Source organism: Mixophyes fleayi, chromosome 3 (assembly GCF_038048845.1).
Source record: "Mixophyes fleayi isolate aMixFle1 chromosome 3, aMixFle1.hap1, whole genome shotgun sequence".
Classification (NCBI taxonomy): domain Eukaryota; kingdom Metazoa; phylum Chordata; class Amphibia; order Anura; family Limnodynastidae; genus Mixophyes; species Mixophyes fleayi.
Window position 1 is genome coordinate 19,586,195 of NC_134404.1, and position 22,512 is coordinate 19,608,706.

Genomic DNA, 22,512 nt, shown 5'->3' on the forward strand with positions numbered 1-22,512 from the left:
ACGGAGGTGGGTTCACGACCAATAGGTTATTCCGTAACAATTTCTATCGACAAATCAAGTAAACACTTCCACCTTTTAATCCGAGAGTATTCATTTGCTTAAACACCTTTGCAGCTTCTCCAGGCTGAGAAATATCCAATTTCCTTTCCTTGCTCATTGTGTAATTTCCACCGTCTACGGCTGACATTTCACAGGGGATTAAACCCCATCTGAATGTGATCTGGTCTCATCCCAGACACACACGTCCGGCATCGATGCAGGACCACAGCCTCCTGATGCTTTGTAATAGAAAAAACCCTGTACATTCAGTAACCCTAGTTATTCACATCACCCTGCATGATCATCTAGGACATCTCTCTCTGTACCGGGGATTCCAATGTCCGTGTCCTTCTGTGCTCTCTTCTATGTAGGAATAAGGAGAATGACCCACAGCCAATTGCTGCACAAAACAGACATACCGGTCCCTTAGTTCATTTGTGTTCGCTTTCCGTTAACTTGTCTAATTTTTAGGGATATGTTTTAATTATCCAAAAAGGAAAATGTTATGAACTTAAACCTTATTTTTTTTGTGCATTAAAAGGTATTTTAAAACTGTTGTTTTTTTCCAGATTGTGTAAATATTAAGGGAATGAGATAACACTTCATTCTATCCCTTCATCTGCTCCCAGAGCGCTCCTGTCACCATTACTGACAGTCCGGTCACTAAACACAAGCTTGGGGCAGCGGCCTGCAGAACAAGTTACGGCTAACGCAGGCCTGGCCAACCTGCAGCTTCCCAGATGTTGTGAAACTACAAGACTCGGCATGCTTTGGCAGAAGATAGTAAGCCGATAACTGTCAGGGCATGATGGGACTTGTAGTTTCACAGAGCCTGGAGAGGCACAAGTTGGGGAGGCTGGATAAGCTGTGATTGGTGGGACATGGTCTGGTCCAGCAGGGACTAAGAATAGAGCAGACTAGGTGCTAGACACAAGTCCCTATGTTTGGTCACAGCCTGTACAGGGCAATAACTTAAAACCATGTCTAACCTACACACAATAGATACAATTGAGCAAAGAACACTACGTCAATTACAGTCTGTGGGTTCTTCTCTCCAGAACATTGTATTAATACACATCCATCAGATTTGACATTATTGTTATATTCTGTAAACGCAAGAGGTGGGGGGGGGGGGGTCAATAAGTTTCTTGTACAATAAAACACAACACTCTCCAGTTAGTTCTTAAGCTGCTGGTAATGACAGCATCGTTATCGCCTCCTGTGTAGCAGTTTTCCATTCACAGTAATCACTTGAGCAGTTTAAACTTGCGCAGATAGGGGTGCACGTCCTCTTTGGGGTACGGCCTGAGGGCCAGACAGGTAGCGATGTTCTCAGGCTGCTCGATCCACACTTTGTGATCAATGCTCGCCAGCTTCAATGTCTCGGCTAAATTGGTCAAAGTCACCTCGTCCGGGACCTGGAGGCACAATCCCACAGATGAATATACCAGATCTGTCACGGCAGGAGACTAACAGTACAGTTATACGTTTCATATCCACAGAACTAAATTCAGCAAATTCTTTAAATAAATAAAAAGTCTATTCTGCTTTTCTAATTTTCTCCTGTGTGTGACGTGTGTCTAGCGCCACCTGCAGGCTGGATATAAAGGAATCAGATCAGCGAATACTTGGCTCATATACAATGTTAGCTCTATAGGGTCAGTACACAGCTGCCTCAGTTGCATCATTATATATAGAGGATGGCAGTTGGGGGTACTCCCGCTATTGTGGAACTACATGTCCCAGCCCGCCAAAGGCCAAAGATTGACATTACTGAATAAAAACAATATTTTATATTTACCAATGGATTACAGGGGTCACCATCCAGCATTAGTTCCACTCCTGACAACACAATCTTATTACTTCAATGTAACAGCATGAGGCTGCTGACACTACTCTGTGCTGCAGGGACATTACTCCTACCACTGTCAGTCTATGATACTCAAATCCTGTCACATGCAGCCTTGTCCTCACTAACACATCACTCATCTCCTGATATACTTCTGTGCTGCTGGGGACCCTGCTCCTTCCACTATATAACTCTCAGTCTGTGGCTTCCTGCTGCCTCCATTCCCCTCCTCACATCAGGTCACTGCCCCTGTCCTCAATAATCACATGGGGTACAAGTCACTGCCTCACCCCAGATAAACACATTTCTCCTGAAATACTCTGTACTGATGTGAACAATCTGATTGGTTACAAGTTATTTTGTCTCCACCAGCTTCAAAACTAAGGAAATCGTGGGACACAGGGCAGTGGGGAAGAGGGGATAATGCATGGTATATAGCAGAAAGGCACAGTATGGGTATGTTACTGGGCAGCAGGGTACAGGGCAATAAGGCTCAGCACAGCAGGTTAAAGGGCATTATGGCACAGTATAGGGGCAGGTTATAGGGCAGTGGGGCACGGTATATGGGCAGTGGGCCACATTATATGGGCAGGTTATAGGGCAGTGGGCCACATAATATGGGCAGGTTATAGGGCAGTATGGTATAATGGGGCACAGTATATGAGCAGTGGGGTATAATGGGCAGTAGGGCACAGTATATAGGCAGGTTGTAGGGCAGTGAGGTATAATGGGACACAGTATATGGGCAGGTTACAGGGCAGTGGGGCACAGTATATGGGCAGGTTACAGGGCAGTGAGGTACAATGGGCAGTGGGGTACAATGATGCACAGTATATGGGCAGTGGGGTACAATGGGGCACAGTATATGGGCAGTGGGGTACAATGGGGCACAGTATATGGGCAGTGGGGTATAACGGGCAGTGGGGTATAATGGGCAGGTTACAGGGCAGTGCGGTATAATGGGGCACAGTGCATGGGCAGTGGGGTATAATAGGTAATGGGGTATAATGGGGCACAGTGTATGGGCAGTGCGGTATAATGGGCAGTGCAGTATAATGGGGCACAGTGTATGGGCAGTGGGGTATAATGGGGCACAGTGCATGGGCAGTGGGGTATAATAGGTAATGGGGTATAATGGGGCACAGTGTATGGGCAGTGCAGTATAATGGGCAGTGCAGTATAATGGGGCACAGTGTATGGGCAGTGGGGTATAATGGGCAGTGGGGTATAATGGGCAGTGGGGTATAATGGGGCACAGTGTATGGGCAGTGGGGTATAATGGGCAGTGCGGTATAATGGGGCACAGTACATGGGCAGTGGGGTATAATGGGGCACAGTGCATGGGCAGTGGGGTATAATAGGTAATGGGGTATAATGGGGCACAGTGTATGGGCAGTGCAGTATAATGGGCAGTGCGGTATAATGGGGCACAGTGAATGGGCAGTGGGGTATAATGGGCAGTGGGGTATAATGGGGCACAGTGTATGGGCAGTGGTGTATAATGGGCAGTGGGGTATAATGGGGCACAGTGTATGGGCAGTGGGGTATAATGGGCAGTGGGGTATAATGGGGCACAGTGTATGGGCAGTGGGGTATAATGGGCAGTGCGGTATAATGGGGCACAGTACATGGGCAGTGGGGTATAATGTGGCACAGTGTATGGGCAGTATATGGGCAGTGGGGTATAATGGGGCACAGTGTATGGGCAGTGGGGTATAATGGGGCACAGTGTATGGGCAGTATATGGGCAGTGGGGTATAATGGGGCACAGTGTATGGGCAGTGGGGTATAATGGGGCACAGTGTATGGGCAGTGGGGTATAATGGGGCACAGTGTATGGGCAGTGGGGTATAACAGGGCACAGTGTATGGGCAGTGGGGTATAACAGGGCACAGTGTATGGGCAGTGGGGTATAACGGGGCACAGTGTATGGGCAGTGGGGTATAACGGGGCACAGTGTATGGGCAGTGGGGTATAACGGGGCACAGTGTATGGGCAGTGGGGTATAACGGGGCACAGTGTATGGGCAGTGGGGTATAACGGGGCACAGTGTATGGGCAGTGGGGTATAACGGGGCACAGTGTATGGGCAGTGGGGTATAATGGGGCACAGTGTATGGGCAGTGGGGTATAATGGGGCACAGTGTATGGGCAGTGGGGTATAATGGGGCACAGTATATGGGCAGTGGGGTATAATGGGGCACAGTATATGGGCAGTGGGGTATAATGGGGCACAGTATATGGGCAGTGGGGTATAATGGGGCACAGTGTATGGGCAGTGGGGTATAATGGGGCACAGTATATGGGCAGTGGGGTATAACGGGGCACAGTGTATGGGCAGTGGGGTATAATGGGGCACAGTATATGGGCAGTGGGGTATAATGGGGCACAGTGTATGGGCAGTGGGGTATAATGGGGCACAGTATATGGGCAGTGGGGTATAATGAGGCACAGTATATGGGCAGTGGGGTATAATGAGGCACAGTATATGGGCAGTGGGGTATAATGGGGCACAGTATATGGGCAGTGGGGTATAATGGGGCACAGTGTATGGGCAATATATGAGCAGTGGGGTATAATGGGGCACAGTATATGGGCAGTGGGGTATAATGGGGCACAGTGTATGGGCAGTGGGGTATAATGGGGCACAGTATATGGGCAGTGGGGTATAATGGGGCACAGTATATGGGCAGTGGGGTATAATGGGGCACAGTATATGGGCAGTGGGGTATAATGGGGCACAGTGCATGGGCAGTGGGGTATAATAGGTAATGGGGTATAATGGGGCACAGTGTATGGGCAGTGCGGTATAATGGGCAGTGCAGTATAATGGGGCACAGTGTATGGGCAGTGGGGTATAATGGGGCACAGTGCATGGGCAGTGGGGTATAATAGGTAATGGGGTATAATGGGGCACAGTGTATGGGCAGTGCAGTATAATGGGCAGTGCAGTATAATGGGGCACAGTGTATGGGCAGTGGGGTATAATGGGCAGTGGGGTATAATGGGCAGTGGGGTATAATGGGGCACAGTGTATGGGCAGTGGGGTATAATGGGCAGTGCGGTATAATGGGGCACAGTACATGGGCAGTGGGGTATAATGGGGCACAGTGCATGGGCAGTGGGGTATAATAGGTAATGGGGTATAATGGGGCACAGTGTATGGGCAGTGCAGTATAATGGGCAGTGCGGTATAATGGGGCACAGTGAATGGGCAGTGGGGTATAATGGGCAGTGGGGTATAATGGGGCACAGTGTATGGGCAGTGGTGTATAATGGGCAGTGGGGTATAATGGGGCACAGTGTATGGGCAGTGGGGTATAATGGGCAGTGGGGTATAATGGGGCACAGTGTATGGGCAGTGGGGTATAATGGGCAGTGCGGTATAATGGGGCACAGTACATGGGCAGTGGGGTATAATGTGGCACAGTGTATGGGCAGTATATGGGCAGTGGGGTATAATGGGGCACAGTGTATGGGCAGTGGGGTATAATGGGGCACAGTGTATGGGCAGTATATGGGCAGTGGGGTATAATGGGGCACAGTGTATGGGCAGTGGGGTATAATGGGGCACAGTGTATGGGCAGTGGGGTATAATGGGGCACAGTGTATGGGCAGTGGGGTATAACAGGGCACAGTGTATGGGCAGTGGGGTATAACAGGGCACAGTGTATGGGCAGTGGGGTATAACAGGGCACAGTGTATGGGCAGTGGGGTATAACGGGGCACAGTGTATGGGCAGTGGGGTATAACGGGGCACAGTGTATGGGCAGTGGGGTATAACGGGGCACAGTGTATGGGCAGTGGGGTATAACGGGGCACAGTGTATGGGCAGTGGGGTATAACGGGGCACAGTGTATGGGCAGTGGGGTATAATGGGGCACAGTGTATGAGCAGTGGGGTATAATGGGGCACAGTATATGAGCAGTGGGGTATAATGGGGCACAGTGTATGGGCAGTGGGGTATAATGGGGCACAGTGTATGGGCAGTGGGGTATAATGGGGCACAGTGTATGGGCAGTGGGGTATAATGGGGCACAGTGTATGGGCAGTGGGGTATAATGGGGCACAGTATATGGGCAGTGGGGTATAATGGGGCACAGTATATGGGCAGTGGGGTATAATGGGGCACAGTATATGGGCAGTGGGGTATAATGGGGCACAGTGTATGGGCAGTGGGGTATAATGGGGCACAGTATATGGGCAGTGGGGTATAACGGGGCACAGTGTATGGGCAGTGGGGTATAATGGGGCACAGTATATGGGCAGTGGGGTATAATGGGGCACAGTGTATGGGCAGTGGGGTATAATGGGGCACAGTATATGGGCAGTGGGGTATAATGAGGCACAGTATATGGGCAGTGGGGTATAATGAGGCACAGTATATGGGCAGTGGGGTATAATGGGGCACAGTATATGGGCAGTGGGGTATAATGGGGCACAGTGTATGGGCAATATATGAGCAGTGGGGTATAATGGGGCACAGTATATGGGCAGTGGGGTATAATGGGGCACAGTGTATGGGCAGTGGGGTATAATGGGGCACAGTATATGGGCAGTGGGGTATAATGGGGCACAGTATATGGGCAGTGGGGTATAATGGGGCACAGTATATGGGCAGTGGGGTATAATGGGGCACAGTGTATGGGCAGTGGGGTATAATGGGGCACAGTGTATGGGCAGTGGGGTATAATGGGGCACAGTGTATGGGCAGTGGGGTATAATGGGGCACAGTATATGGGCAGTGGGGTATAATAGGGCACACTGTAGCTGCCCCTCACCTCCAGCACCACCTTGTGCATGGTGTCCAGCTCCTGCAGGTAGCTCCGGGTCTGCGGGTGGTCATAGTGCAGGTGAATAACAGCTGTGGCCGCATGACAGGCCTGAGCCACCAGGGCCCCCAGGGGCCAGCCGAGCCCCGCCTGCAGGTCCCTCCTGAGCACCACGTACTGCACCAGCGCTGCCATGTACCCGGCGTGTCACTGTCCGCCTCATACATATCAATAAAGCTGTGTGACAGCCGCCAGCCACGTGCCTCACTGTCTCCGCCCACACCAACTGCGTCATTCCCCTGGTAGCCAATCACAATGCCGGAGCTGGCATTCTCAGCTTTCCCGCAATAACTTGGTCTCCTAGCAACTGCTAATATAGAGACACTAGAGAACCAACTGTGTCTCACACGACTGTCTCTACTTTCGCATCCGGTATGCACTCACCAATGATCTAATGTTGATCTCTGAGAAAATGGCCGCCGCATCTGACTTATACACTCTCTGCTGGAGACAGATTTGTAGCCTGACTTAACTTTCCTTTCTTTCACTAGTAACCAGAAGTATATTAGTGCCTGGGCTCTAGTCTTCCAGTATTGGCGGCAGATATGTATCCGCAGCGGCTGAGGTACGATGGGTGAATGTTATAGGACTTCAGGTCCCAGCATAATCCCCCAGTAATCTCTACATGTAATAGGACTATAGGTCCCAGCATGATCCCCCAGTCTCTCTACATGTAATAGGACTACAAGTCCCAGCATGATCCCCCAGTCTCTCTACATGTAATAGGACTACAAGTCCCAGCATGCTCCCCCAGTCTTTCTACATGCAATAGGACTATAGGTCCCAGCATGATCCCCCAGTCTCTCTACATGTAATAGGACTACAGGTCCCAGCATGCTCCCCCAGTCTCTCTACATGTAATAGGACTACAAGTCCCAGCATGATCCCCCAGTCTCTCTACATGTAATAGGACTATAGGTCCCAGCATGATCCCCCAGTCTCTCTACATGTAATAGGACTATAGGTCCCAGCATGATCCCCCAGTGTCTCTACATGTAATAGGACTACAGGTCCCAGCATGCTCCCCCAGCCTCTCTACATGTAATAGGACTATAGGTCCCAGCATGATCCCCCAGTCTCTCTACATGTAATAGGACTATAGGTCCCAGCATGATCCCCCAGTCTCTCTACATGTAATAGGACTACAAGTCCCAGCATGATCCCCAAGTCTCTCTACATGCAATAGGACTACAGGTCCCAACATGCTCCCCCAGTCTCTCTACATGTAATAGGACTACAAGTCCCAGCATGATCCCCCAGTCTCTCTACATGTAATAGGACTATAGGTCCCAGCATGATCCCCCAGTCTCTCTACATGTAATAGGACTACAGGTCCCAGCATGCTCCCCCAGTCTCTCTACATGTAATAGGACTATAGGTCCCAGCATGATCCCCCAGTGTCTCTACATGTAATAGGACTACAGGTCCCAGCATGCTCCCCCAGCCTCTCTACATGTAATAGGACTATAGGTCCCAGCATGATCCCCCAGTCTCTCTACATGTAATAGGACTACAGGTCCCAGCATGCTCCCCCAGTCTCTCTACATGTAATAGGACTATAGGTCCCAGCATGATCCCCCAGTGTCTCTACATGTAATAGGACTACAGGTCCCAGCATGCTCCCCCAGCCTCTCTACATGTAATAGGACTATAGGTCCCAGCATGATCCCCCAGTCTCTCTACATGTAATAGGACTATAGGTCCCAGCATGATCCCCCAGTCTCTCTACATGTAATAGGACTACAAGTCCCAGCATGATCCCCAAGTCTCTCTACATGCAATAGGACTACAGGTCCCAACATGCTCCCCCAGTCTCTCTACATGTAATAGGACTACAAGTCCCAGCATGATTCCCCAGTCTCTCTACATGTAATAGGACTATAGGTCCCAGCATGATCCCCCAGTCTCTCTACATGTAATAGGACTACAAGTCCCAGCATGATCCCCCAGTCTCTCTACATGTAATAGGACTACAAGTCCCAGCATGATCCCCCAGTCTCTCTACATGCAATAGGACTACAGGTCCCAGCATGCTCCCCCATTCTCTCTACATGCAATAGGGCTATAGGTCCCAGCATGATCCCCCAGTCTCTCTACATGTAATAGGACTATAGGTCCCAGCATGATCCCCCCAGTCTCTCTACATGTAATAGGACTACAAATCCCAGCATTATCCCCCAGTCTCTCTACATGTAATAGGACTACAAGTCCCAGCATTATCCCCCAGTCTCTCTACATGTAATAGGACTACAAGTCCCAGCATTATCCCCCAGTCTCTCTACATGTAATAGGACTACAAGTCCCAGCATGATCCCCCAGTCTCTCTACATGTAATAGGACTACAAGTCCCAGCATTATCCCCCAGTCTCTCTACATGTAATAGGACTACAAGTCCCAGCATGATCCCTCAGTCTCTCTACATGTAATAGGACTACAAGTCCCAGCATTATCCCCCAGTCTCTCTACATGTAATAGGACTACAAGTCCCAGCATGATCCCCCAGTCTCTCTACATGTAATAGGACTACAAGTCCCAGCATTATCCCCCAGTCTCTCTACATGTAATAGGACTACAAGTCCCAGCATGCTCCCCCAGTCTCTCTACATGCAATAGGACTATAGGTCCCAGCATGATCCCCCAGTCTCTCTACATGCAATAGGACTATAGGTCCCAGCATGATCCCCCAGTCTCTCTACATGTAATAGGACTACAAGTCCCAGCATGATCCCCCAGTCTCTCTACATGTAATAGGACTACAGGTCCCAGCATGCTCCCCCAGTCTCTCTACATGTAATAGGACTATAGGTCCCAGCATGATCCCCCAGTCTCTCTACATGTAATAGGACTATAGGTCCCACCATGATCCCCCAGTCTCTCTACATGTAATAGGACTACAGGTCCCAGCATGCTCCCCCAGTCTCTCTACATGTAATAGGACTATAGGTCCCAGCATGATCCCCCAGTGTCTCTACATGTAATAGGACTACAGGTCCCAGCATGCTCCCCCAGCCTCTCTACATGTAATAGGACTATAGGTCCCAGCATGATCCCCCAGTCTCTCTACATGTAATAGGACTACAGGTCCCAGCATGCTCCCCCAGTCTCTCTACATGTAATAGGACTATAGGTCCCAGCATGATCCCCCAGTGTCTCTACATGTAATAGGACTACAGGTCCCAGCATGCTCCCCCAGCCTCTCTACATGTAATAGGACTATAGGTCCCAGCATGATCCCCCAGTCTCTCTACATGTAATAGGACTATAGGTCCCAGCATGATCCCCCAGTCTCTCTACATGTAATAGGACTACAAGTCCCAGCATGATCCCCAAGTCTCTCTACATGCAATAGGACTACAGGTCCCAACATGCTCCCCCAGTCTCTCTACATGTAATAGGACTACAAGTCCCAGCATGATTCCCCAGTCTCTCTACATGTAATAGGACTATAGGTCCCAGCATGATCCCCCAGTCTCTCTACATGTAATAGGACTACAAGTCCCAGCATGATCCCCCAGTCTCTCTACATGTAATAGGACTACAAGTCCCAGCATGATCCCCCAGTCTCTCTACATGCAATAGGACTACAGGTCCCAGCATGCTCCCCCATTCTCTCTACATGCAATAGGGCTATAGGTCCCAGCATGATCCCCCAGTCTCTCTACATGTAATAGGACTATAGGTCCCAGCATGATCCCCCCAGTCTCTCTACATGTAATAGGACTACAAATCCCAGCATTATCCCCCAGTCTCTCTACATGTAATAGGACTACAAGTCCCAGCATTATCCCCCAGTCTCTCTACATGTAATAGGACTACAAGTCCCAGCATTATCCCCCAGTCTCTCTACATGTAATAGGACTACAAGTCCCAGCATGATCCCCCAGTCTCTCTACATGTAATAGGACTACAAGTCCCAGCATTATCCCCCAGTCTCTCTACATGTAATAGGACTACAAGTCCCAGCATGATCCCTCAGTCTCTCTACATGTAATAGGACTACAAGTCCCAGCATTATCCCCCAGTCTCTCTACATGTAATAGGACTACAAGTCCCAGCATGATCCCCCAGTCTCTCTACATGTAATAGGACTACAAGTCCCAGCATTATCCCCCAGTCTCTCTACATGTAATAGGACTACAAGTCCCAGCATGCTCCCCCAGTCTCTCTACATGCAATAGGACTATAGGTCCCAGCATGATCCCCCAGTCTCTCTACATGCAATAGGACTATAGGTCCCAGCATGATCCCCCAGTCTCTCTACATGTAATAGGACTACAAGTCCCAGCATGATCCCCCAGTCTCTCTACATGTAATAGGACTACAGGTCCCAGCATGCTCCCCCAGTCTCTCTACATGTAATAGGACTATAGGTCCCAGCATGATCCCCCAGTCTCTCTACATGTAATAGGACTATAGGTCCCACCATGATCCCCCAGTCTCTCTACATGTAATAGGACTATAGGTCCCAGCATGATCCCCCAGTCTCTCTACATGTAATAGGACTATAGGTCCCAGCATGATCCCCCAGTCTCTCTACATGTAATAGGACTACAAGTCCCAGCCTCAGGATGTCCTCACAGCTTATCCACCAGTTGTGTAACTACATGTTCCTGCTGAGACTTCTAGTTCTACAACAGCTGTAAAGCTCTAAGTTGTCTATTTTTGCCCACTGATTACTTTCAATCTCTAATATGAAATATTTACATGTGTATATATGTCTAATAAAGATTTATATTAATCTGTTACATTTACATTGTTCATGCTTTTTTCCTTTTCAGATAACTCTGTAGGTTCACACCTTTGGGTTGCTCAATATCACTACTCAGCCGTTACCATGGAGAGGGTCCAAACCCTCTTTAGAGAAGGTGAGAGCCTCTAATTGTGTTTTATTTATCCTTATTTCTACTTCCTGGTTATGGTCTCTCCACTGATCCCTGAAGAGGTGTATAATGTCACATTGTATAACTGATAAATCCGTGTTCCATGTAGTGTGTGCTCAGAGTAACCCTGCGTGCAGCATGGTCAGTGTAACCCTGCGGGTAGCGCGCTCGGTGTAACCCTGCGGGTAGCGCGCTCGGTGTAACCCTGCGGGTAGCGCGCTCGGTGTAACCCTGCGGGTAGCGCGCTCGGTGTAACCCTGCGGGTAGCGCGCTCGGTGTAACCCTGCGGGTAGCGCGCTCGGTGTAACCCTGCGCGTAGCGCGCCCGGTGTAACCCTGCGCGTAGCGCGCCCGGTGTAACCCTGCGAGTAGCGCGCTCGGTGTAACCCTGCGAGTAGCGCGCTCGGTGTAACCCTGCGCGTAGCGCGCTCGGTGTAACCCTGCGCGTAGCGCGCTCGGTGTAACCTTGCGCGTAGCGCGCTCGGTGTAACCCTGCGCGTAGCGCGCTCGGTGTAACCCTGCGCGTAGCGCGCTCGGTGTAACCCTGCGCGTAGCGCGCTCGGTGTAACCCTGCGCGTAGCGCGCTCGGTGTAACCCTGCGCGTAGCGCGCTCGGTGTAACCCTGTATGTACTGTGGTCCGTGTAACCCTGTGCCTTGCCCGGAAGGTGTACTCTCCCACCTGGAGCAGCTGGAGTCCTTGTCCCACAACCTGGCAGTGAAACAGCAGCAGAGCCGGCGGGAGGAGGAAATCCTGCAGGAGAAGAGAGACGCCATTGTCAGACTACAGAGGGAGAAGGACGAGCTGCAGACCAGGATCAAGCTGCAGAAGGAGGAGGTCAGATGATCACTGTCATGTATTCAGTCTCATTATTAGACTTATAGTACAGGAACTAGAATCCAAGGGGTTCTGTGTATGGCAATGACCTCCCCTCCCACCATTCTCTGTACAGCAATGACTACCCCCCCAGCTGGGGGTTCTGTGTATGGCAACCCCACTCCCCCGGCCGGTGTCATGGCACAATTGTGTGTCACGAGAATTCAGGGGTAACGGGAAACACACTACTGTTATAATAAATACATTCTAATTGATTACATTAGTAACTATATTTTAATTGTAAATGACACAAATTAGCTGTATTTACTTATTCAGATATTCACCTATCTATTCATGATTTTGTTGTTCATTTGAATATTTTGGTGTCGCAACATCGTGGTTGGTGCCTTTAGTGTCGGCAGATGTGTAGTTTTAGAATTGCTGTAAGTACAGGAGATATCTCTTACTGTACTCACTCATAGCTGAGCTGCCGGATGTCTGTGCTGTAGTACACAGGTACCTCTGTATAACATAGACAAGACATTGCTGTAAGTACAGGGGATATCTCTTACCGTACTCACTCATAGCTGAGCTGCCGGATGTCTGTGCTGTAGTACACAGGTACCTCTGTATAACATAGACAAGACATTGCTGTAAGTACAGGAGATATCTCTTACTGTACTCACTCATAGCTGAGCTGCCGGATGTCTGTGCTGTAGTACACAGGTACCTCTGTATAACATAGACAAGACATTGCTGTAAGTACAGGAGATATCTCTTACTGTACTCACTCATAGCTGAGCTGCCGGATGTCTGTGCTGTAGTACACAGGTACCTCTGTATAACATAGACAAGACATTGCTGTAAGTACAGGGGATATCTCTTACTGTACTCACTCATAGCTGAGCTGCCGGATGTCTGTGCTGTAGTACACAGGTACCTCTGTATAACATAGACAAGACATTGCTGTAAGTACAGGGGATATCTCTTACTGTACTCACTCATAGCTGAGCTGCCGGATGTCTGTGCTGTAGTACACAGGTACCTCTGTATAACATAGACAAGACATTGCTGTAAGTACAGGGGATATCTCTTACCGTACTCACTCATAGCTGAGCTGCCGGATGTCTGTGCTGTAATACACAGGTACCTCTGTATAACATAGACAAGACATTGCTGTAAGTACAGGAGATATCTCTTACCGTACTCACTCATAGCTGAGCTGCCGGATGTCTGTGCTGTAATACACAGGTACCTCTGTATAACATAGACAAGACATTGCTGTAAGTACAGGAGATATCTCTTACCGTACTCACTCATAGCTGAGCTGCCGGATGTCTGTGCTGTAATACACAGGTACCTCTATATAACATAGACAAGACATTGCTGTAAGTACAGGGGATATCTCTTACTGTACTCACTCATAGCTGAGCTGCCGGATGTCTGTGCTGTAGTACACAGGTACCTCTGTATAACATAGACAAGACATTGCTGTAAGTACAGGAGATATCTCTTACCGTACTCACTCATAGCTGAGCTGCCGGATGTCTGTGCTGTAATACACAGGTACCTCTATATAACATAGACAAGACATTGCTGTAAGTACAGGGAATATCTCTTACTGTACTCACTCATAGCTGAGCTGCCGGATGTCTGTGCTGTAATACACAGGTACCTCTGTATAACATAGACAAGACATTGCTGTAAGTACAGGGGATATCTCTTACTGTACTCACTCATAGCTGAGCTGCCAGATGTCTGTGCTGTAGTACACAGGTACCTCTGTATAACATAGACAAGACATTGCTGTAAGTACAGGGGATATCTCTTACTGTACTCACTCATAGCTGAGCTGCCGGATGTCTGTGCTGTAGTACACAGGTACCTCTGTATAACATAGACAAGACATTGCTGTAAGTACAGGGGATATCTCTTACCGTACTCACTCATAGCTGAGCTGCCGGATGTCTGTGCTGTAGTACAGAGGTACCTCTGTATAACATAGACAAGACATTGCTGTAAGTACAGGGGATATCTCTTACTGTACTCACTCATAGCTGAGCTGCCGGATGACTGTGCCTTAGTACACAGGTACCTCTGTATAACGTAGACAAGACATTGCTGTAAGTACAGGAGATATCTCTTACTGTACTCACTCATAGCTGAGCTGCCGGATGTCTGTGCTGTAATACACAGGTACCTCTATACAACATAGACAAGACATTGCTGTAAGTACAGGGGATATCTCTTACTGTACTCGCTCATAGCTGAGCTGCCGGATATCTGTGCTGTAGTACACAGGTACCTCTGTATAACATAGATAAGACATTGCTGTAAGTACAGGAGATATCTCTTACTGTATTCACTCATAGCTGAGCTGCCGGATGTCTGTGCTGTAGTACACAGGTACCTCTGTATAACATAGACAAGACATTGCTGTAAGTACAGGGGATATCTCTTACTGTACTCACTCATAGCTGAGCTGCCGGATGTCTGTGCTGTAGTACACAGGTACCTCTGTATAACATAGACAAGACATTGCTGTAAGTACAGGGGATATCTCTTACTGTACTTACTCATAGCTGAGCTGCCGGATGTCTGTGCTGTAGTACACAGGTACCTCTGTATAACATAGACAAGACATTGCTGTAAGTACAGGAGATATCTCTTACTGTATTCACTCATAGCTGAGCTGCCGGATGTCTGTGCTGTAGTACACAGGTACCTCTGTATAACATAGACAAGACATTGCTGTAAGTACAGGAGATATCTCTTACTGTACTCACTCATAGCTGAGCTGCCGGATGACTGTGCTGTAGTACACAGGTACCTCTGTATAACATAGACAAGACATTGCTGTAAGTACAGGAGATATCTCTTACTGTACTCACTCATAGCTAAGCTGCCGGATGTCTGTGCTGTAGTACACAGGTACCTTTGTATAACATAGACAAGACATTGCTGTAAGTACAGGGGATATCTCTTACTGTACTCACTCATAGCTGAGCTGCCGGATGTCTGTGCTGTAATACACAGGTACCTCTGTATAACATAGACAAGACATTGCTGTAAGTACAGGAGATATCTCTTACTGTACTCACTCATAGCTGAGCTGCCGGATGTCTGTGCTGTAGTACACAGGTACCTCTGTATAACATAGACAAGACATTGCTGTAAGTACAGGGGATATCTCTTACTGTACTCACTCATAGCTGAGCTGCCAGATGTCTGTGCTGTAGTACACAGGTACCTCTGTATAACATAGACAAGACATTGCTGTAAGTACAGGGGATATCTCTTACTGTACTCACTCATAGCTGAGCTGCCGGATGTCTGTGCTGTAGTACACAGGTACCTCTGTATAACATAGACAAGACATTGCTGTAAGTACAGGAGATATCTCTTACTGTACTCACTCATAGCTGAGCTGCCGGATGTCTGTGCTGTAGTACACAGGTACCTTTGTATAACATAGACAAGACATTGCTGTAAGTACAGGGGATATCTCTTACTGTACTCACTCATAGCTGAGCTGCCGGATGTCTGTGCTGTAATACACAGGTACCTCTGTATAACATAGACAAGACATTGCTGTAAGTACAGGGGATATCTCTTACTGTATTCACTAATAGCTGAGCTGCCGGATGTCTGTGCTGTAGTACACAGGTACCTCTGTATAACATAGACAAGACATTGCTGTAAGTACAGGGGATATCTCTTACTGTACTCACTCATAGCTGAGCTGCCGGATGTCTGTGCTGTAGTACAGAGGTACCTCTATACAACATAGACAAGACATTGCTGTTATGTCTACCACAGGGCATATAAAGCACTCTCCTGCTGACCCTCCATCTTTGAGGAGTTTCTGTCCTCTTCTGAATAAGTGCCACATGTTGTTGACCCGTTTTTAGGTGTCCGAGGGTTGCTTGAGAGCAGGAAGAGAATAAGTAAATGTTTGTGTGAACTGTGTAGCGGGTGGTAATAGGGTAGCCTAGGGAGGGTAAGAGGGTGGTAGAGGAATATTATAAGCTTGTCTGAAAAGGTGGGTTTTCAGTGAACGCTTGAAGGTTTGGAGACTAGAGGAAAGTCTTATTGTGCGAGGGAGGGAATTCCACAAAGTGGGTGCAGCCCAAAAAAAGTCCTGTAACCGGGAATGGGAGGAAGTGATGAGAGTGGAAGAGAGACGCAGAACGGAGGTGTCGAGTTGGGAGATATTTTGAGACAAGTGAGAAGATATAAGTTGGTGCAGTTTTGTTGATGGCCTTATATGTTAGTAGAAGTATTTTATATTGGATTCAGTAATAAACAAGCAACCAATGTAGAGACTGACAGCGGATCAGCAGTACAAGAATGATTATATTTAGTTAAGAAGTTGCTCAACTGTGATTGACAGTGTGTCTCTCCTGTTGTGTTTCTCCTATAGAATTATCCTCTTTCTATAGTTATCTCTGTTCTGGGTCGATCCTGCCTCCAAATAGCCAGCCAAAATAGTAGCCCAGCGGCCACATCCCTGAGGGCCTTTCTGTGATCACAGCGTTCATCTGCCGGCTGAATTGTCAGACATTCCATATAATGTGTCGTTCTCAAGCGTGCGGATAGTTATGTGGACACCTATGTGGCAATACTCGGCTGCCTCTATGACCAGCATAATCATCAATCTCCACAGGCATTGTTTTCATGGTTCTTCTTTTAGCTTGCTAAGAACTTGACAATGACGTACTGTGCTATAATACATGCCTACTCTGAAGTGATGCAATTACAGAGACCATGATGAAAACTGCTTGTGTCTCCAGATCCAGGCGTTAACGGTGAAGGAAGAGGCGTCCGGGCCTGCAGGGCCGTGCAGGAAGGAAGCCTTGCAGGAGATGAGAGTGGAGGAAATGAAGAGCGTCATGGAGGCACTTTGGTTCACAGGTAACACATCTTGTTAGTTGTTAAGCTCCCTGACGTTTGTCATTGTTTCATTGCCGCTGCTTCTCAATTTCAATGTGCCTCAATTCAAGTGGGAAAAAAAAATAAAAAATGTGACCATTCAGCTCCCAGCGGTGACTGGTGTTATGCAGAACTCATCGGATGGGCTAGTCTGGATCAGGGGTCTGCAGGGGGATTTCTGCAGGAAGGAATCGCTATTTACAACTCACAAATCCTTCACTTGTGGGAGTTTCCAGCTGAAATGTTGTTTAAATGACAGCGACGGGGATATCACAGATCCGCCTCTTACACAGACAGCGTATTACAATACTCATACTGTGGATAAACAGACTGTGGATAAAAACACTGGTCAGATTTGTTCCACATCGCTCAGACTTGTCACAGGCAGAATCTGCTCTCTCTCATCGTGGTGAACTGAAATATACCCTGTGGTCAAGAAGATAATCCCTATGTTTTATTTACTGTCTTAAGGGATCAGTGGGAAGATGACGGACAATGGAGTATGTTTCTGCATCAGCACAGCCTTTGAGGGCACTTACCTGGACTCCTATTACCTGCAAGTGGATAAGCTGGAGAACCCAAGGATCGTCCGTCACTCCGTCCCACCGTTCATCCCTCTGGGAGAAATCGCCAAGACGCACCTACAAGCGAACCTGAAAAAATTCCTCTCTGTTCTGTTTGATCATTTAAATGGCTACGCCGGGCGGCTGCACCAGGCTGACCAGCTCCAGGTAACGAGGGAACCAAAAATGTATATGTCTTATATTTATCACTTGACCGTCTGGTCAAATAATCTTACTGACAGATACTAGGAAACTGCTTTGCTGAGAAAGTAATTAGATTGTCAGCTCTTCAGGACAGGGGTATGTTTATTTTCTCTAATTTCTCAGTGTAATAGTATTTATATATTGCATTTTACTCTTGTGTGTTGTGTAACTTTGAGTGTATTTATTAATCCATATACCTGGGTATGGCACCTCCTACTTTAGTAAGGATCAGATTAGACACTAGATTAGGTAGGGATCATTTAGAATTTATTAAGCCCATTAGATGTCTAGAATTCAATATAATAGAACCTGAGTTTTATTTCAATAGATAATAAAATAAGCTAATTCTCATGTATTTAAAATAAATTGCTCTGCTGATTTGTATAGCAATAGGAAGTGTTGTCTATAGGAACCAATCAGATTCTAGCTATCGTTTTCTAGAACGTACTAGATGAACAATAGCTAGAATCTGATTAGTTGCTATGGGCAATAACGCCACTTTTCCTTTTTGGAAGGTTTGCTACATCTAGCCCTGAGTATTTTATTTCATGAAAGTACTTGTGAGAAACTTTGGTTGACTCTCCACTGCCGGTAATAATGATCTGTGCCAGATATCGTCCTGTACAATATGTTTGTGATGTGTACTTTGTTTTTCTCTACAGCGAGCCGAGAGCACGTATGTGTCTGGGACGCTGAAGAAGAATTCTCTGTGTACCGTGCTGTCATTCAGCTACTATGCAAGCGTGGCCGGTCGGATGTCCTCCTTCTCCGCAAAACTGCTGTACGGTGACGTTATTCGCACACTTCCAACGGAGGCCCTGATCATATGTTCAGGTAACTGCGGCCATCTTTATCGATCAGCAGGTGTACTCCCCTATAACGCAGTGTACGCTGGCTGTATTATTACTAGTTGTTTAGAAGGCGACACAGATTCCGTAGTACTGGATGCAGAAGCAAGTAACAAATAGATGAGGTAATGAACATAAGTAGCCTAGATGAGTGTGAGTAATGCTGTGGGGACTCACACAGAGGGCAGCAGAAGACCTAACAGGACGTACAGGAGACCAGACGTGGGACAATAGATAGAGAGGACCCTGCCCGTGAGAACTAACATTCTAGAGGGAGGGGTAGTGAGAGACAGTAGGACCATCTGGGAGAAGATGGAGATGACAGGCGAAGGAAGAGGAGGTAATGGATATAATGGTCAGGAGGTGGTAGGATAGGCCAGCTTGAAACTGTGAGTTTTGAGTGTTTGAATGACTGAAGGCTGGGGTAGAGTCCAGTGAGATGAGGTAGGAAATTTCAAAGAATGGGGGCAGTATGGCAGAAGTCTTGGAGGCGAGCATGGGAGGAGGTACTGAGAGACAGAGTGGAGTGGCCGAGTCGGTATGTACCTCGAGGCAAGGCCAGAGATGTAAGGGGGAGAAGTGTTGGTAAGAGCTTTGTAAGTGAGGGTAAGGAGCTTGAACTGAATTCTGAAATGGATAGGGAGCCTATGAAGGGATCTGGTGAGGAACTGGATATGAGAAATAAAGCTGAGGGCAGATTCAAGGGTGACTCCGAGGCAGTGAGCTTGGGTGACGAGAGAGAGAGTTATGTCGTCAACCAAGAAGGAGATATTGGGTTGGATAACAACATCGCCAGGAGGAAAGATGATTAGCTCTGATTTGGAGATGTTGAGTTTGAGGCAGTGCTGTGATATCCAGGTAGCTACAGCAGAGAGACAACTAGATACTTGGGTTGAGACAGCAGGAGAGAGGTCAGGGGAGGAAAGATAGATTTGTGTGTCATCAACATAGTGGTGGTATTGGAGGCCAAATGATTAAATAAGTTCACAGAGAGTGGTGTTGTAGAGAAGAAGAGCAGTCGGCCAAGGACAGAGCCTTGGGGGACTCCGAAAGAAAGAGGTAGAAGGAGGAGGAGAGATGCTACAACAGCGGCCAGAGAGGTAGGAGGCAGACCGGGAGAGAGTTGTTTTGCGAAATCCTAGGGAGTGAAGGGTGGTGATGATTCTCTTCTGACCAACTGTGTCAAAAACAACAGACAGGTTGAGGAGTACGAGAAGGGAGAAGTGACCTGTGGACTTAGCTAGGAGTAAGTCATTACTTTAGTGATGGCAGTTTCAGTTGATAGATGGGGACGGTAGCCAGACCAAAGAGGGTCAAGAAGAAGGAAAGTGGGTCAGACGATTGAAGACAAGTCGTTTGAGAATTTTTGAAGCAAAGGCAAGCAGAGATATGGAGTAATGGTTGGAGAGAGGATGTGTCAGTGGAGGGTTTCTTGTGAAGAGGGGAGATAAGAGCAATGCTTGAAGGTCAAGGGGAAGATACCAGTGGGGGGAGAGAGGTTTAAGAGGTGAACAAGGTGATGACAGGTATTGGGAGAGAAGGAGCTGAGGAACTTGGAAAGAACAGGGTAAGAGGATAGGTTGTAGAAGACGAGGAAGAGTGAGGATCTCGGACACAGTTAAAGAAGGGTGGCAGAGTAAGTGATAGAGAGGTCAGGTGGGGGGAGGCGTGTCTGGTGAGAGCCAATATCATTGTGAATAGAGTCAATTTTGTCTGAAGTCGGTGGCAAAGTGGAGAGCGGTGATGGACCTGGTGGGGGAGGACACAGTAGAGAATTAATGGTAGCAAAGAGTCGTCTGTGTTTATTGAACAGGGAGGAGATGAGGGATTTAAATAGGTTTGTTTGGCAAGAGGGACGGCAGAACAGTAGGAGGAAAGGATATGATTTTAAAGTGGATGAAGTCAGCAACGGAGCGGTATTTCCTCCATTGGCGTTCGGAGGAGCGGGAGCAGTTTTGGAGGAGACGAGTAAGAGGGGAGTGCCATGGTTGGGGTTTAGACAGGCGAAAGAAGACGGGTGGCTGGGGCTGCAGTTTCAAGGGCAATAGAGAGTGTCAAGCTGTGAAGAGAGACAGCGGTGTTAGGGAAGAAATGAGCGGGAGGAGGCAAAGATGATTGGGTTAATGTGTTCATGGGATGCTGCTTGCGAGTGATTTTGGGTGGGAGAAAGAGGAGGGGGGGCAAGGGGTAAAAGAAAACCGCTTGTGGTCAGAGAGGGGGGAATACAGAATTGAAGATGTCACAGAGATGAGATAACACTAGGTCCAGGGAGTGACCATCTCGATGGGTGGCAGAAGTTGTCCATTGGGGGAGGCCATAAAAGGAAGTGAGAGTTAGTGGTTTAGAGGCAGCAGTAGTAATAGGAGAGTCTGTATTATTACTAGTTAAAATCCCCAATGATAATGGTAGGAAAATCAGAAGAGAGGAAATGGGAAATCCAGGCTTCAAAGTTATCAAGAAATTGTGAGGAAGGACCAGGGGGACGGTAGATGACACCAACACGAAGGTGGAGAGGGGAGAAGAGACGGATGGAGTGAACTTCAAAGGAAGAGACGTAGAGGGAGGGTTGAGGGGGGATAACACTGAAGGTGTAGCCAGAAGACAGTAGGACACCTACACCACCTCCTTGGTGGTTCCCAGGATATGTGGTGGTAAACACCCCTATAATGCCATGTACACCCAGTATACACCCATATAATGTGTATGCACGGTGTACACTTCTGGATGGGTGTTGGGGAACTTGCAGAGAGATGGAGGTTCTGTACAATGTCTTATTATAGGTGGTTATAGTTCTGTTTCTCCATTGCAGACACCAGCGCATCTCGTCAAGACACAATAGAAGCTCACTCCTCGCTGTTTTGCAGCAAAGCCCTTATCAGTGCTGTGGAGTCTGTGGGCTCATCGGACGCGAACGTGCCCAGTGTACCTTCCTCTGTGCTGGGAGTGTAGCAACCTCTTCCAGCATCTTCAGAACGTGGTCTGGGACCCGCTCATCAGCCGCAATATGTGAACTTGACGGACTGATAACCCCGCGAGGCTTCAACGTCCTGTGACTGATAGTTATTGATGAATGTCATGATCCCCGAACTGAGAGCTTTTACCAAACAGAAGAATGGCACAGCAGACAGCGCCCTCATGTGGCCACAGCATAGATGGTGCATTTTTTACGGCCGCTGTTTTATTATTTTACAGTTGGATATTTTCATACACATTTCATACAAGCTTATGGCTTGGACGACCTAAAGACAATGTATAGGATCTGAATTATAGATCAGATGGATACCGATAAATCTGTTAAACATTGCATTGTATATTGAAAAATAAATCTGTTACTGCAAGGCATTTGTGCTTCTCTTTAACACCCATTTTGAACACATAGCTTGAAGAATAAGGAATTAGAATAAAATCATGTACTTTAGGCACTTTAACGCTGATATTTGTTTAATAAAGCTCCAGAAATGGACTGGTGTTCTAACCATCCATCTCCCTGGTGCACTAAAATTCTAGAATTCACCATTATATAAACTACCATAAATGTTTATATATGAGCTG

General features: G+C 47.7%; 2 protein-coding genes across 2 annotated transcripts; one reads left to right on the top strand and one right to left on the bottom strand.

The window, feature by feature from the left end:
• Positions 1-1,070: 1,070 nt before the first annotated feature.
• Positions 1,071-6,902, bottom strand: PTRHD1 (peptidyl-tRNA hydrolase domain containing 1). Its single transcript, XM_075201169.1, has 2 exons — positions 6,669-6,902; positions 1,071-1,457 (listed from the first exon to the last, which is right to left on the bottom strand). Exons 1-2 carry the CDS (start codon positions 6,852-6,854, stop codon positions 1,287-1,289), a joined length of 357 nt encoding a protein of 118 aa, XP_075057270.1. The 5' UTR covers positions 6,855-6,902; the 3' UTR covers positions 1,071-1,286.
• A 226-nt stretch (positions 6,903-7,128) lies between these two features.
• Positions 7,129-22,302, top strand: CENPO (centromere protein O). Its single transcript, XM_075201171.1, has 7 exons — positions 7,129-7,284; positions 11,498-11,584; positions 12,265-12,434; positions 17,207-17,327; positions 17,817-18,076; positions 18,775-18,946; positions 21,770-22,302. The coding sequence occupies exons 2-7, from the start codon at positions 11,554-11,556 to the stop codon at positions 21,907-21,909; spliced, it is 894 nt and encodes a 297-aa protein (XP_075057272.1). The 5' UTR covers positions 7,129-7,284; positions 11,498-11,553; the 3' UTR covers positions 21,910-22,302.
• The last annotated feature ends 210 nt before the right edge of the window (positions 22,303-22,512 follow it).